This window comes from Hyperolius riggenbachi, chromosome 1 (genome assembly GCF_040937935.1).
Source record: "Hyperolius riggenbachi isolate aHypRig1 chromosome 1, aHypRig1.pri, whole genome shotgun sequence".
Lineage (NCBI taxonomy): Eukaryota > Metazoa > Chordata > Amphibia > Anura > Hyperoliidae > Hyperolius > Hyperolius riggenbachi.
The window spans coordinates 350,487,795-350,504,457 of NC_090646.1; the positions used below are offsets into that span (position 1 = coordinate 350,487,795).

A 16,663-nucleotide genomic window follows, 5' to 3' on the forward strand; every position below is an offset into this window, starting at 1 on the left:
CTGCAAAGTATTTGTTCATTGCTGATGACACGTCAGAATTGTTAACAGCCATCTATGATGCAAAACAAATTGTTGAAGCCACCTTGCTAGTTCTGCTCAGGATGGTATACAGTATATCAGTGGCTATAAGGTATGCAGGGTAGAACTTTTCCAGTGCTTCCTTCCCTAAAAAAGATTGTACTATCTTATTGGGAGGACAATGGTGGTCTGGGCGCAAATTCATTCAAGGATACTACAAACATTTTTTCAAACATGGGACCGGCCCAAGACAGCCCTGAATCAAACCTTTTTTCTTCCCAAAGCGGTAGTATCTTCTCTGCAATGGTGGGAGTCAGCCCACCTCAGTCAGAGTTGATACTGGCATCCTCCTTCACCAATTTGGATTTTTATGGACTGCTTTGGAGCTGCGGTGCTCACTCTAGTCACAGAATGATACAGGGGCAGTGGCACATGCAGAATCACCAGAAATCCTCCAATTTGAGGGACCTCCTAGCAATGAAGATGCCACTATTGGAATTTCTACCAGACTTGAGTGGACCACATGTGATCTCCTTTTGGACAACATGGTGACTGTGTCCTATATCAAAAAGCAAGAAGTGACGAGAATCAAAGAATAGAGAAATCTATCCCTTGAGATCCTATTAATAGCAGAAGAAAATCTACTGTCCGTGTTGGCGGTGCATATTAAAGGCACGCCACTTTTTTTTTTTTTTTAAGAGACCAGCTAAACCAAAATCCGTTTCCAGAATCCGAGTGGGCTCTGAATTGGAAGGTGTTGGTGAATGGATGCCTTGGCCCAAGGTACAGTTATATTCTCCATTCTCTCTGATACCTCAAATACTGTGGAAAATCTGGGTGGAAGAAGCTCAGGCGATTTTGATTGCTGAACACTGGCCCAGAAGGGCTTGGTTCCCAAAGCTGTGCAGCCTAACAGTAAAGGGACCCTGGTTCCTGCCAATCAGGTCAGAGTTCCTGTATCAAGAGGAGAACCTGCACCCAAATCCCCAGAAGTTTGCCCTAGCGGCCTGGCTTTTGAATGGGAAACTCTCTCGGGAAGAGAGGATTCTCAAATAGAGTAATTTCAAACAGGGCTGTGGAGTCGAAGTCAAGGAGACGGAGCAATTTTGGGTACCTGGAGTCGAAGTCGGTGGTTTCAATAAACTGAGGGGTCTGAGTCAATTGATTTTTGAACCAACTCCACGGCCCTGATTGACTTGGGCTGCGTCTTATCAGTCTTTGGTCGCATCTTATCAGTGATAACGCCTTGTTGTCTTGACAAAAGTACAACTTCTTCAAGTTGTTTGATAATCGAGCATTTAAAAGACTTTTGTTGAGCGTGCGTATGAGCCTTTAGATTCCACAAATAGGCATATATTTTTGACATGCAGAATCTGCTTTTGTGTCAGTTTGCCAGATTCCAGTAACAAATGCTGTTTACAAGTAGAACCCACTGACGGCCAGACCCTAGTGAAAATCTACGTAATGGACCCCAGTACTAGGCCAAGTCCATATTAATGACATTCTATAACCGACCAGAACCTCATGACTGACCCCCAGTACAAGCTAGAACCTCATGACTGACTGACTCTCATTAAAATACCTGAACCAATGTAACCGATCCAGAATAACAGACTAGACTCCCTTGGCCAACCCCCAGTAACAGACCAGACTCCAGCGACCAACATCCATCGCAATTAAACTGATATAAAATTTTTTTTTACATGCTATTTGTGATTCAAGGCCAATGAGGCTCTAGTATCCAAAAATCTTTCTGTTCTTAGATGATTCATTGAAAGCCCCCTCCCCTCTTAAGTGTGATTCTTTCTTTATATGCTCTGAAAAATGAAACCCTTCATATAACCATATTGGACATTGGCAAAAGGTCTAGATGTGAGTGGGATTCAGAGCTCACAGTGGGATTCAGAGCTCACCCATGGTTCAACGCATTGGGCTCTATTCACAAAACTTCTTAAAAATGACTCATTTATCACCTAAGTGATAAAAATAACCTTCCCGCACATTTACAAGGAAATAATCACTCAATGTAAGTTGTTCCTAATTTACTTCATTTCAATATTTCTTTTCTTACCTTAATTAAATTATATTTTAGTTCTTTGGGAGCTTAAAAATTCAGCAAAGATAAGGTGAAAACAGGTGAAAAAGTTTGTGAATCATGCCCATTGTCATCACATAACAGGTGGTGGAGCACCGTAGAGGTGGAATGCTTGGGAGGAGAAATATGGATCGCGTGCTTCCACTGTGGACCCTGGAAAGGTGAGTTACTTCACTCCTCTGCTGAGCACTCTGCACAGGGCACAGAGTGGAAGACATCTGGCACCTACATTGGGGGAATTCATCCAGCCACCTATGGGGGGGTCACCTGGCTTCTTATACTGTGGAGGACATGTGGCTGCCTATACTGGGGGAGGGGGGGGAAGAGGTCTTCTGGCAACCTATGCTGGGGGGAACACCTGGGACCTGTAACCAGGTTTATCCATCTATACTTAATGGGGTTTATCTTGCTACATCTATTGGTGGGGGCAGGATTGGGCTCTCTGGCTACCTGTACTGGGGGGTCAGGATGGCTGCCTATACTGGTAGGGGGGTGTCATCTGGATACCAGGTTAAATAGCATTGGCACTTTGCAGTAAGTGGGTTTGGGTTGCTGTTTGGCCACTCTGTCTCTGTTTGCAATCACTGCTCTATGATATTTTTTTTTGTGTGTGTATGTGAGTCGGATACCAACTGGACACTCGTTCTCAGGCCTAGCTCATTGAATAAATCACTAGCGTAATCGCTAAGCGCTTTTGTGAGTACACTTCAAAGCGATTTCCCTTCGCTTTCTGAGCGATTTGCAATTTATCCAAGCAATTTTGTAAGCGCTTTTGTTTGAAGATTAGTTTTTTTTTTCTTTTTTTTTTTACACATTCAGGAAGTGTACTCCTTGCCCTGGAAATTAATCTATTTAATATCTTTTACAAAAGCGCTCCCAAAATTGGTTTTCGCTTAGCAATTTTCCTGTCCCTTGCATTGAAGGGCAAATGCTCTAGAAATGATGCAGTACCCGTGTTTGCACTCAGAAAGAAAGCTCATCGCTCATGTGAGAACACTCACATAGAACAACATTGCACAAGAGATTTTAAAGCAATTTTAAAAAATTGCCTTTAAAGCAATTTTTAAAAATCGCCAGCGCTTAAAAAACAAAAACAAAAAAAAAACAGCAAAAACGCTCTTAGTGTTAACAAACCCTCAAAGTCGAATTTCTGCTGCAAGATATGCTGTTAGTAGTAATGCTGACAGCGCGATTGGGTCCAAACATATATTTAGTTAACCAGTGAAAGGTAACATGTGCATTTTGATTCTTTTCTTTCACCCTTGTCTAACATAATAAACTATACATTTACTAGAAGCAAACACACAGATAAGAATTACCCATTCTATGACATATAATTATATGTTCATGTTTACTTTACAAGGGGTTGAATTGTATTATTTCTATATACAAGAATAGCAGTGAAAGTGCGGCACTCTGTCGGTGACAAACGTCCCACGAGAAGGATTAATGGTATCTGCAAACTCTCACCACTCTTGCCAAACTCCTCCGGCCTGGACACTCTGGGACGTGTGCTCCGTAAAAATGGCAGAAGAAAGAAATATCAAACTTGTAATTGATGAGAAAAAGCACGTGCACCCTCTGTCCGTTGCTAGCTGTGTTTATTGGCCAGAAAAATATTACATCCAAAAGGAAACAATCATGCAGTCATGTAGAATTCTACGATCTGACCTTGTAAGCAGTCATGGTGGAGGAGGTGGTTGGCGGGCACTGGTGGAGGAAAGGCGACAGCCGTTTCGTGTCACTCAGACACTTGGTCACGCTGCGTTCCAGCTGAAAAGAGACGCTCGAGAATGGTAAGCTGTGTACCAAAAGGTACCGAAAAAGCACTGCTACGAATTCATTGTTGCATGCCAACAGTTTCCATTCTAGTGTCGTTGAGGCTATACCATGTGGCCAATACTTAAGACTAAAGAGAAACCATTCAGCAGAGAATGATTTTCAAGAACAGGCCTTTGAGTGAACTGAAAGATTTTAAAGAAGAGGTTATGATGAGAAAAAATTGGAAGAGGCTAAAAGAAGAGCAGAATCACAGGATCACAAAGAGTTGGTGTCTCGGGGGTCTAGACCTAAAACAAAAGAGGATTGAATGTCTTTGACGTTCGGTTACTCCCCCATGGCGGACAAAATTAGAAAATCTATTTGTCAGAATTGGGCGATTGTTAAACAGAATCCGTCCTTAGCCCCCCATATAGGAGATATACCGAGAGTAAACACAGCTAGCAACGGACGGAGAGTGTTTTTCTCATCAATTACAAGTTAAATTGTATTATGTTGAAAAATAATAGTATACAGCTGTTATATGACTAGAATATTTAAGATGTTATAGATCACTTCCTTTTGAGGAGGCTTTGCAGTGTGAGGCCCTTCCTGAGATGACTTGTGCTCAGTGGGTGGTGTTTGATGACTCTGGCCGGGGGGGGGGGGGGGGGGGGGAATAGGTCAATATTTTTATCTCTTATGTACAGTAGCAAGAAAAAGTATGTCTTACCGTGGACCAATAAACTGCAAGGCTTTTGGAGATACTTTTATAACCCTTGCCAGCTTTATGCAAGTCAACAATCTAGGTCTTCTGAGAGCTCTTTTGTAAGAGGCATCATTCACATCAGGAAAAGCGGATGTAACCAACACCTCCATTTGTTTGGACTCCAGCTGGCTGATACCTCACTCCAATTAGCTCTTGGAGATGTCATTAGTCTAAAGCCCAATCTACACGATGCGATTCTTTATACGATTCGATTACGATTCTATTTACGATCTGATTAAATCCAACAAGTCCGATCAGGATTCGATTCAATTCGATTTGCCATTGCAAAACAATGGCAAATCGAATTGAATCAAATCGAATCCCGATCGGACATGTTGGATTTAATCAGATCTTAAATCGAATCGTAATCGAATCGTATAAAGAATCGCATCGTGTAGATGGGGCTTAAGGGTTCACGTATTTTTTCCACCTGCACTGTGAATGTTTACATGGTGTGTTCAATACAAACATGGAAACATTGAATTATTTGTGTGGTATTAGTTTAAGCAGACTGTGATTGTCTATTGTTGTGACTTGGATGAAGATCAGATCACAATTTATGACCAATTTGTGCAGAAATCCATATAATTCTAAAGGGTTCACATACTTTTTCTTTACTGTATATGGATTGAAATTCAGCCTATGTCTCTACTTACCATGGTAGTATTGCCTGACTCTCATTTCTTGTGGCTGTAGTTGTCATAAAAAATGCTGGACATTTTGTGCGTTTCCTTTCACTTGTATGTTATAATTCTTTGAATAAACTATTTTATTAAAAAAAACTGTACACAGCTGTGAAGGTGCATCAGTTTTTACTGTGCAGATTTAAAGGGATACTGTAGGGGGGTCGGGGGAAAATGAGCTGAACTTACCCGGGGCTTCTAATGGTCCCCCGCAGACATCCTGTGCCCGCGCAGCCGCTCACTGATGCTCCGGCCCCGCCTCTGGTTCACTTCTGGAATTTCTGACTTTAAAGTCAGAAAACCACTGCGCCTGCGTTGCCGTGTCCTCGATCCCGCTGATGTCATCAAGAGCGCACAGCGCAGGCCCAGTATTGTCTGTGTCTGCGCAGTACACTCCTGGTGACATCAGCGGGAACGAGGACACGGCAACGCAGGCGCAGTGGTTTTCTGACTTTAAAGTCAGAAATTCCAGAAGTGAACCGGAGGCGGGGCCGGAGCACTGGGGAGTGGCTGCGTCAGCACAGGATGTCTGCGGGGGACCATTAGAAGCCCCGGGTAAGTTCAGCTCATTTTCCCCCGACCCCCCTACAGTATCCCTTTAAGTGTGTCGTGGTTTGTAATGCGCCAGCAACTTCTGTATCTGTGTAAGTAAAATGTACTGAAATATCAGAAACAATAGTACTCAACCAAACTGCTGACCTCTTACAGGAAGGATGCATTTTACCATATCTATCCTAAAGGGTCCATCGACTGTAGGGCTTTGCTAAAATCTGTAATGGAACTAGTGTAATTCATATCAGAGATGTGCTATTCCACTTGCTTTTCTTCTACAATACTTGCAATATTTTAAATACCTGCAAGGTCAGCTTAACTTTAGTGTACATTAACTTGTTTTAGATGTCCTGAATTGTATGATCTACAGTACAAATTTTAGAATTACATGCAACGGGAATTCATTAGTACAAAATTCCAATGCGCTCTTGAGACAAAATTATCGGTAATGTGGGTATTAGATGTTGCCTTGTTGGCATTCAGAGAGAAGTAGACTAGTAACCATTGCTGACTAGTTTCCCCTGGCAACAGGAACAGCCGCCTCAGCCTAGCACACAGACTCCTTCTGTGCCATCGAGCTGCACACAGACCAGCATTGTCACCAACCAAAGGCCAGCCCTGTCATCTGACATCCTGCATTATGTATGTCTCTGCAGGTGTCCGATGCAGGCTTGCACATCTGTGATTCACACTCCTATTAGATCATTCTACAGTTTCTTCTTCTCTTTCTCGGTCTTGCCTACTTCCCCTGTAAGAAGCAAGCAGATTCATAATGGATGTACAGTAGATTATTGCACATACAATTGTGTATCCTTGTGTGCAGTTTAGTTTTTATATTTTGTATGTTTATTTTGTTCACTTTATATATGTCTCTTCCATCACGTTATCCTCTCTTCTGTCAAGTTCATCTACCTACCTATCAGTAATATTGTCCTACTACACGGTGCTTTCTGACTCTCGTCTCCAGTTCTACAGTCTCATCATCTTCCGTTTTGTGACTTGTTATGGCTGATGTAAATGTCCTGTGTTATATAGACTGGTGTCAGTCTTCCTACTAAATTATTAGTATCAGATACTGTTATGTTATTTTAATGAGTCCTTCTTTGCAGGGTGATAAAAACACAGGGTTTGCTGTGCTGTACCACAACATGAAACATGGACAGCTTTCCGTCAAAGAACTGGCAGACTTTGTACGAGAGAGGTAAGGCTTTTGTTTCTACTATATATACTTATATTTTCTGGTGTTCACATGCAGATTTATACTTTTTAGTACATATCATATACTCTTATGGTTGAAATGGAAATATTTGTATGATTTCAGATAAGTAACCTATTTTATCATCTTTATATAACCAATCTGTTTTCAAAGATCCTAGAATGTTGTGCAATTTTAAGTACAGTACTTTTTATTTAAACGACATGCTCCCAATGTCTATTGTATACTCATATAATTTATATGTTACAAATCCCAGCTATATGCAGAAACATACAGCAACCAGTCCTAAGTTCTGTTTTGGGCATAGTTTTGGTAGCATAGTGGAAAGTTATTCTTGCCTTTCATCACTTTGGACCCCTGTTCAAATCTGGACCAGGAGACTATCTGCATGGAGTTTTGTATGTTTCCCCCATGTTCTTCTGGGTACTCAGTTTTCCTCCCACATCCCAAGAACATGCAGATAGGTTAATTGGTTTCCCACAGATTTGGCCTTAGATTGCTAAAGGAACATAAGACAATGACTATGACATAACTATATACACTAGGTAAAAGTGCTGCAGAAAATCTCAGCACTATATAAATACATAATAATAATTAATTACAGTATAATATGTACTGGATGGCTAGAAGAGGATCCTGAAACGGATGTTGACAGATTAAAGATTTACGCTGGTACAATATAAGCTATCATTTTAAACCTCTCCACTCTTAGTTTAACAATGATCTCACTGTACCACTTCAAACACATATCTAATGTCTGTTTGAGCTACATTAGGGAAGGTGCTGGGAATTTCAGGCAACCCTAGGACTTGAATACGGCTTTGGAGAAGGCCTGCATTATATGTGTATGGGTTGTATAGCCTATCCTGTGAGGTTGGACTGCAAGGTTAGAAATAGAACAGATATTTCTAAACTTGTCCCACTGGTAGTACATTTTTTTTTGTACAATAACCTCAAATGTGTCTCAGTAATCTGAATGGTCTACCTTTGTGTATATCCACAAACATGGACTGCATGGTTGTACTTTAGGCACTTGACCGTAACGTCGTGCTTGTCTGCATTATGTACGCTGCGCAATAAAAGGAATTTATTCGTAATTGTGGTTGAGCTTAGATCATATGTGCTTTCTCGGCTGGACATTCGGAGCAGTCTGGGAAGCAAATAAAGGAGTGCATATTCTCTTTGCAGCAGATTGGGCTATTGTGATTGGAGTCCAGCTTCTTCTAATTGGGAAGAAGAATGACAAGGGAGACTAAGCCAGGTTATCAGAGCACTCAAGTTTCCTGGCCCTGTGTACATTGGCATCCAGTGTCATCCAGATAATTTACACTGCTACATAACTGTCTGGAACCCACAAAGGACCTAGAGAATCGGGTATAGCCTGAATTTCTGTGACTGAACTATGTAAAGACTAGTCCAAGTTTGAGGGTTATGTTGGCAGACACCGTTAAAAACAAAGCTCTTTAATACACTATTGACTTGATCACCTAAATGTATATAAAAATATCTGCAGTTTGGAGAATTTCATAGTATTGGGAAGGTGTCCATTGGAGTAAATAAAAGCGTTACAACCATTGCCCTGCTTCAGCCTTTGTATTCATCTTACACCTCTCAAACATTCCCTACACTCAAATAAGTACATAAACATCTCTGAATATCTTTATTATAAAATAAATGTCAACAGTCATGGGACTAACTTATCCTCATTCATGAGTGTTTCCAAGATGCACTGCCTCTGGAAGAGGAGACAAGACTGAGTTTCAGTGAGGACACAGGAGGTGGAGGGGGGATGGGGACAAATGCCTGAACTGAACTCTTTACAGCTGAGTTAAAAGCAGAGGTCTTGGCTATTAAAAAAAAATAAAAAAAATTGCATAGTTGCATACACCGCACAGAGGCTCTCCTGATTTTGTATGTATTTTTGGGGCTAACCAAGACCTCTGCTTTTATCTTGGCTGTAGATATCGCAGTGGTTTCTAGATGTTTGGTCTGCAGTGAGCATTTGCATGTGAATGTGCAAATGGTTAACTGATTTTGCTGTATGGCCACACCCACTTTGGCACCTCCAGTTTACCTTGGAACTGAAACCAAGGATTGAAATTCAATCCAATCAGTAGCTCATATCCCCTTTCCCATGAGAAAACTTTACCTTTTCTCTAATAGATTATCAGGGATGTATGTGATATTGTGGTGTAACCCTTCCCACAATGTGATGTCAGGGCGATGACCCTGACCGTTCCATGTCTTTGAACCTCATTGTATCATGGGAAATAACGGCTTTTTCCAACTGGCAAGCAAGTGGCATCTCCCTCTGTGCATAGATCTCTTTGTAAACAAACATTCCGCAGAAATCACCTGGCAGAACTAAAAATGTCACCACCAGTGATAAATTTCAGAATTTAAATCAGTGAGAGGAAAGATCTTACAATGGGCAAACGCTGAGCAAATGATTTATGAATGAATATTTAAAAAATAAAAAAACAAAACAGCTATTTTATTCACATTATTTACATTACAGTTCCTCTTGTCCAGTCCTGTCCTGTCAGTTTTTGACAGTTGGTATCAGTTTTGTATGAGTTTTCTGTGGCTTGGTTCAGACATAAAAGGTATACATTTCCAGTCCTGTCATGTGGGTTTTGTATCAGATTTATGTGTGTGTGTACGCACACAAAAAGTGTACAGTTGCAATCCTGTAAGGTAAAACTGATAGGACAGGACTGGACTGGAAATGTTCAGATTTTGTGCGGCCAGCAGGAGTGGACAGCGTACAGTCCGTTCTGATGGTCCGCTGTGATCTGGCTCGAGCCCAGGGCAGATGCTTTACCCCCATAGGCTATATGGAAGAAGAACGCATCCGCCTGCCCGGGATTATTGTGGAGTGTAGCAAAGTGCGGCATGATTACCCTAACTGATCCCACGGATCTGTTGCAGAGTGATGGCTCCTATATATAAACGGCTATGAACAGCTCCTATATATAATGTGAGCTGTTCACTGTCAGATTGGCAATGAGCTGAGAAATGACAAAAAATGTCAGTCCCCTGAAGTGGGAGCACAGCATAAGTGTCCTCACTTGATGTGATGAGCATGGATTCTGTGTTTTTTCTCATTTTAGTTAGTATGTGTTTTACATAAAGGTTTTATCACCTCCATACTTTATTGGTGGCCATTATTCAACTATTTAGATGGCTTTTGTGCATTGTACCACACATGTATGCAAGCAGTGATGTGTATGGGGTGCTCTGTACCATCACTCGTGTATAGGGTGCTCTGTGCCACATCACTGATGGGTATGAGGCACACAATAACCTCATATAACACATTCTACCACCATTGCTGTGTATGGGGTGCTCTGTGCCACCACTGATGTGTATGGGGTGCTCTGTGCCACCACTGATGTGTATGGGGTGCTCTGTGCAATGAGTGCTGTGTATGGGGTGCTCTGTGCCACCACTGATGTGTATGGGGTGCTCTGTGCAATGAGTGCTGTGTATGGGGTGCTCTGTGCCACCACTGATGTGTATGGGGTGCTCTGTGCAATGAGTGCTGTGTATGGGGTGCTCTGTACCACCACTGATGTGTATGGGGTGCTCTGTGCAATGAGTGCTGTGTATGGGGTGCCCTGTGCAATCAGTGATGTGTATGGGGTGCCCTGTGCAATCAGTGATGTGTATGGGGTGCTATGTGCAATCAGTGATGTGTATGGGGTGCTATGTGCAAACAGTGATGTGCATAGGGTACTCATTACCATCACTTATGCGTATGGGGTGGATATATATATATATATATATATATATATATATATATATATATATATATATATATATATATATATATATATATATATATATATATATATATATATATATATATATATAGTACAGACCAAAAGTTTGGACACACCTTCTCATTCAAAGAGTTGTCTTTATTTTCATGACTATGAACATTGTAGATTCACACTGAAGGCATCCAAACTATGACTTTAATCAATTAAAATCGCCAGGGGGCAGCGCAGCACTATTTTTTTTTTATTTTTTATTTTTTAAATCATGTAGCTAGCCTAGTGCTAGCTACATGACAGCCGCAGCGGCATCCCCCCACCCTCTTCGATCGCCTCCAGCGATCAAGCGCGTCTGGAAATCCCATTCTGAACGGGATTTCCATTAGGGTTTCCCCCGTCGCCATGGCGACGGGCGGGATGACGTCACCGACGTCGTGACGTCAAAGGAAGTCCCGATCCACCCCTCAGCGCTGCCTGCCACTGATTGGCCAGGCAGCGCATGGGGTCTGGGCGCCGCGGTGTGTAGCGGCGAATTGTCGCGGAGCGGCGGCGATCGGGCAGTACACGCAGCTAGCAAAGTGCTAGCTGCGTGTACCAAAAAAAAATTATGCAAAACGGCCCAGTAGGGCCTGAGAAATCCTCCTGCGCGGCATAGCCCTAGCTCAGCTCGGGCTTACCGCCAGGAAGGTTAACACACGTGGAAGTATAGTACATAACCAAAAACTGTGCAACAACTGAAAATATGTCATATTCTAGGTTCTTCAAAGTAGCCACCTTTTGCTTTGATTACTGCTTTGCACACTCTTGGCATTCTCTTGATGAGCTTCAAGAGGTAGTCACCTGAAATGGTCTTCCAACAGTCTTGAGGGAGTTCCCAGAGATGCTTAGCACTTGTTGGCCCTTTTGCCTTCACTCTGCGGTCCAGCTCACCCCAAACCCTCTCGATTGGGTTCAGGTCTGGTGACTGTGAAGGCAAGGTCATCTGGCACAGCACCTCATCACTCTCTTTCCTGGTCAAATAGCCCTTACACAGCCTGGAGGTGTGTTTGGGGTCATTGTCCTGTTGAAAAAGAAATGATGGTCCAACTAAACGCAAACCGGATGGAATAACATGCCGCTGCAAGATGCTGTGGTAGCCATGCTGGTTCAGTATGCCTTCAATTTTGAATAAATCCCCAACAGTGTCACCAGCAAAGCACCCTCACACCATCACACCTCCTCCTCCATGCTTCACGGTGGGAACCAGGCATGTAGAGACCATCCGTTCACCTTTTCTGCACGGACAAAGACACGGTGGTTGGAACCAAAAATCGTAAATTTGGACTCATCAGACCAAAGCACAGATTTCCACTGGTCTATTGTCCATTCCTTGTGTTCTTTAACCCAAACAAGTCTCTTCTGCTTGTTGCCTGTCCTTAGCAGTGGTTTCCTAGCAGATATTCTACCATGAAGGCCTGATTCACATAGTCTCCTCTTAACAGTTGTTCTAGAGATGTGTCTGCTGCTAGAACTCTGTGTGGCATTGACCTGATCTCTAATCTGAGCTGCTGTTAACCTGCGATTTCTGAGGCTGGTGACTCGGATTAACTTATCCTTCGCAGCAGAGGTGACTCTTGGTCTTCCTTTCCTGGGGCGGTCCGCATGTGAGCCAGTTTCTTTGTAGCGTTTGATGGTTTTTAGACTGCACTTGGGGACACTTTCAAAGTTTTCCCAATTTTTCGGACTGACTGACCTTCATTTCTTAAAATACTGTACTTAGCTGCTTTTTTCTTGCCATAATACACATTCTAACAGTCTATTCAGTAGGACTATCAGCTGTGTATCCACCTGACTTCTCCACAACGCAACTGATGGTCCCAACCGCATTTATAAGGCTAGAAATCCCACTTATTAACCACCCTGGCGTTCTATTTCCCCAGGATTTCCGTGCAAAAAGTGGTTCAATTAATTTCCAATAATTTTCAACCAATTTTTTTTTTTTGCAATAATTTTTTTTTTTTATATTGAATTCAATACAGGTTATTGTATTGAATTAAATTTAAAAAAGTGTTTGCTGCGAGATTTTGATGATGCAGTGTGACATTGGTGCCATCAACGCCGATCGACGGGGGACATGTGATCGCCAAGGGAGAAGCAAAATCCGCCAAGGGACATGGAAGAAGGCACTGGGGAAGCTATCAGAGGTACGCGGCGAGGGATCAGCATGCCAATGGTGAGTATAAGACCCAGATGTATAGCCAGATGTATTAGCCAGATGTGCAGCCAGGTATAGTTAGCCAGATGTGCAGCCAGGTGTAGTTAGCCAGATGTGCAGCCAGGTATAGTTAGTCAGATGTATTGGCCAGGAATAGTTAGCCAGATGTTTTGCCAGGTATATCGGGAGCAAGATGTTTGCTGGTGTATAGGAGACAGATGTGCAGCCAGGTGTATAGGAGACAAATGTGCAGCCAGGTGTATAGGAGACAGATGTGCAGCCAGGTGTATAGGAGACAGATGTGCAGCCAGGTCTAGGGAGTCATATGTATAGGGAGCTAGGTTTGCGGGTGCCTCTGCCCCCTCAACCCCATTGCCCCCGATGCCCCCTAACTGTGGCTGGGTGTCCCTTCTGTGGGGGGGGCTCCCCTTCTGTGCTGGCTGGTAGTGGCCGGCGGGGATCCCCTCTGTGGGGGGGATCCCCATACTGTGCGTGTGGGTGGCCGGGTGGCCCTTCTGTGTGTGCATTGGGGGGGGGCAGGTATCCCCTTCTATGGGGGCTAGTCGTGGTCGGTCTGGGACACCCCCTTCTGTGGTGGGGGAGAGGTGGGTATCCCCATCTATGCGGGCTGTGGGTGGCCTCTCCCTCCTCTTCCTTATCCCTCCCTCTCTGTTCCCATGCCCCCCCCTCACCCCTGATCCTGTGCCCCCCCCCCCCCCCCCCCGATCCCGTGTCTCCCCCCTGTAAGAAGCCCTGATCTACTCACCTGAGGGCTTTCTCCTGCGGCGGAAGCAGCACACTTCCTCCTCCATCGCGAAGTCTCGTGTTCTCTGTAATTACAGTACGCAGCTTGGTGACGTCACCAAGCTGCGTACTGTAATTACACAGACCGGGACTTCGGCGATGGAGGAGGAGGGTGTCCGTCGCGGCCGGCGCAGGAGAAAGCCCTCAGGTGAGTAAAGCAGGGCTTCTGACAGGGGAGAGAAACGGGATCGGGGGGGGGGGGGGGGGAGACACAGGATCAGGGGTGAGGGTGGGCACGGGGGACAGAGAGGGAGGGATGGGGGAAGAGGAGGGAGAGGCCACCCACAGCCCGCATAGATGGGGACACCCACCTCCCCCCCACCACAGGAGGGGGTGTCCCTGACTGACCACGACTAGCCCCCTTAGAAGGATGATACCCCCCCTCACACACAGAAGGGCCACCCGCACGCACAGTATGGGGATCCCCCCCCCCTCACAGAGGGGATCCCCGCCTGCCACTACCAGCCAGCACAGAAGGGGACACCCCCCCCCCCCCACAGAGGGGATCCCCGCACCAGCCACCCGCCGGATCAGAAGGGGAATACCTGCACAGCCCCGCACATTCTCTGCCCCGCCGGCTGAACAGGGATTCCCAGGTGGCTGGATGCTAGTTCAGTATGCTGTGGGTAGCACAGATCGCTACCCACAGTGTGCTTACAGGCATCCAGCCATCCTGGGGAATCCCTCTGATGAGGGAAAAGTGCAGCCGGCGGGGAAGAGAAACAAGAAATCTCCCTGGCGGTATTGACGAGCTCAGCTCGTCAAAACCACTTTCAGCAAGTTTTTCCTGGACGAGCTGAGCTCGTCAATACCGCCAGGGTGGTTAAACCTGACAGGGCACACCTGTGAAGTGAAGACCATTTCAGGTGACTACCTCTTGAAGCTCATCAAGAAAATGCCAAGAGTGTGCAAAGCAGTAATCAAAACAAAAGGTGGCTACTTTGAAGAACCTAGAATATGACATATTTTCAGTTGTTTCACAGTTTTTGGTTATGTACTATACTTCCACGTGTGTTAATTCGTAGTTTGGATGCCTTCAGTGTGAATCTACAATGTTCATAGTCATGAAAATTAAGAAAACTCTTCAAATGAGGTGGTGTGTCCAAACTTTTGGTCTGTACTGTATGTATGTATGTATGTGTGTGTGTGTGTGTGTGTGTGTGTGTGTGTGTGTGTGTGTGTATATATATATATATATATATATATATATATATATACATACATATATACATATGTATGCCCTTAATACCCCCCGATCCACGCTACTGTAGCGTGGATCGGGGGGTTGGCCCTAGAGCTGCGCAGCCGCACACGCGGCAGGTGCGGACTGCGCAGCCGCGGCCAGCTCCGGCCATTTTGGCAGAGGCAGGAGAGCCCGACCCGGGCCCTGCGGTCGTGACAGGCTGGGGGGGTCTATTGAGCGGCGGGGACCCAGCGGAATGACACGGAGGGCGCGGATGGCGTCCTCCGTGTCTTTTAAAGAGACGCAGGTACTTCACTTTTTTTTAACTTTTTTTTTTATTTTTGGCCTCGTAAGTCCTTTAATTTGTACAGAGCCATAATAATCCAACATGCATACAGACTGTTTCGGATTGTTTGATCCTCATCAGTGCATGGCATGTATTAATTTGGCTCTATGCAATAGGGCTTGTAACACCGAGAGGTACGGACTAACCAGCAAGCCCATGGTGACCCAGAACTCATTGGAGTGTGTAAGGGACTACAATGGTCATAAAAGCCCCCTTACTAAGATGTTAAGAAAAACAAAAGTTTGCTTTCTTAAAGAGACACTGAAGCGGAAAAAAAATTATGATATTATGATTTGTATGTGTAGTACAGCTAAGAAATAAAACATTAAGATCAGATACATCAGTCTAATTGTTTCCAGTACAGGAAGAGTTGAGAAACTCCCAGTTGTTATCTCTATGTAAACAAGCCATTAAGCTCTCCGATTAAGTTAGTCATGGATAGGGCTGTTATCTGACTTTTATTATCTCAACTGTAAGTAAACTGTTTACTTTTTCTCTGCTAGAGGAGAGGTCATTACTTCACAGACTGCTCTGAAAGACTCATTTTGAATGCTGAGTGTTGTGTAATCTGCACATATTAGAGAATGATGCAATGTTAGAAAAAACACTCTATACCTGAAAATAAAAGTATGAGAATATTTTCTTTGCTGCTAATCTTCTAGTAATTATTCATAGTACACAACCAATTCTCTATATCATATTTTTTTTTCGCTTCAGTGTCTCTTTAAAACAGAAAGAATTTGGATAATTCAGGTTGGAGTGAGCTTGAGATGTCTCCCAGGGCATCACTGCTGAATATATGCAAATTAACCATTGTACCCTTAGAAGCTAAACACACCTCCAGAACCGCTGGAATGCAATGATGTGTCAGCTTGTTAATTTGTAATTCAGCAGAATGGAGCTGCTGACTTTAGGAAAAAGTCGCCCTGTGTAATACAATGTAACTATGGAAAGATGGATATCATTTTAAAGCTCTCTTTCTCCTCTTTCTGACGACCCCTAAATCGTCGCCCTACACCTTTTAGTTTTCTCTATTTTCACGATCGAAATCGCAGCCGTGGCAATTTCAGTCGTGAAAATAGCGAAAACTAAAAGGTGTAGGGCGGCGATTTATATATCATTGGAAAGAGGAGAAGGAGAGCTTTAAAATGATATGCATCTTTCCATAGTTTCTGCACTGCTCGGAGTCCCTTTAACTTGCTCAAAAGCAACAACCTACTAGAATGGTCTAGAACTGTCTTTGAGGAAAAACTAATCTCAACAAAC

The 16,663-nt window shown here is 43.9% G+C and overlaps 1 protein-coding gene across 6 annotated transcripts in view; it reads left to right on the forward strand.

Moving 5' to 3' along the window:
- The window catches only part of FCHO1 (FCH and mu domain containing endocytic adaptor 1), a 340,362-nt gene that overhangs the window by 84,890 nt on the left and 238,809 nt on the right, over positions 1-16,663 (forward strand). For 4 of the 6 annotated variants that reach the window (XM_068234105.1, XM_068234106.1, XM_068234107.1 and 1 more), the window contains exon 3: positions 6,985-7,076. In XM_068234105.1, coding sequence (XP_068090206.1) covers positions 6,985-7,076 — 92 coding nt within the window. Of the gene's footprint in view, positions 1-6,450; positions 6,518-6,571; positions 6,626-6,984; positions 7,077-16,663 lie in introns of those variants that run through there. The other 2 variants (XM_068234109.1, XM_068234104.1) reach the window with 2 other exon arrangements.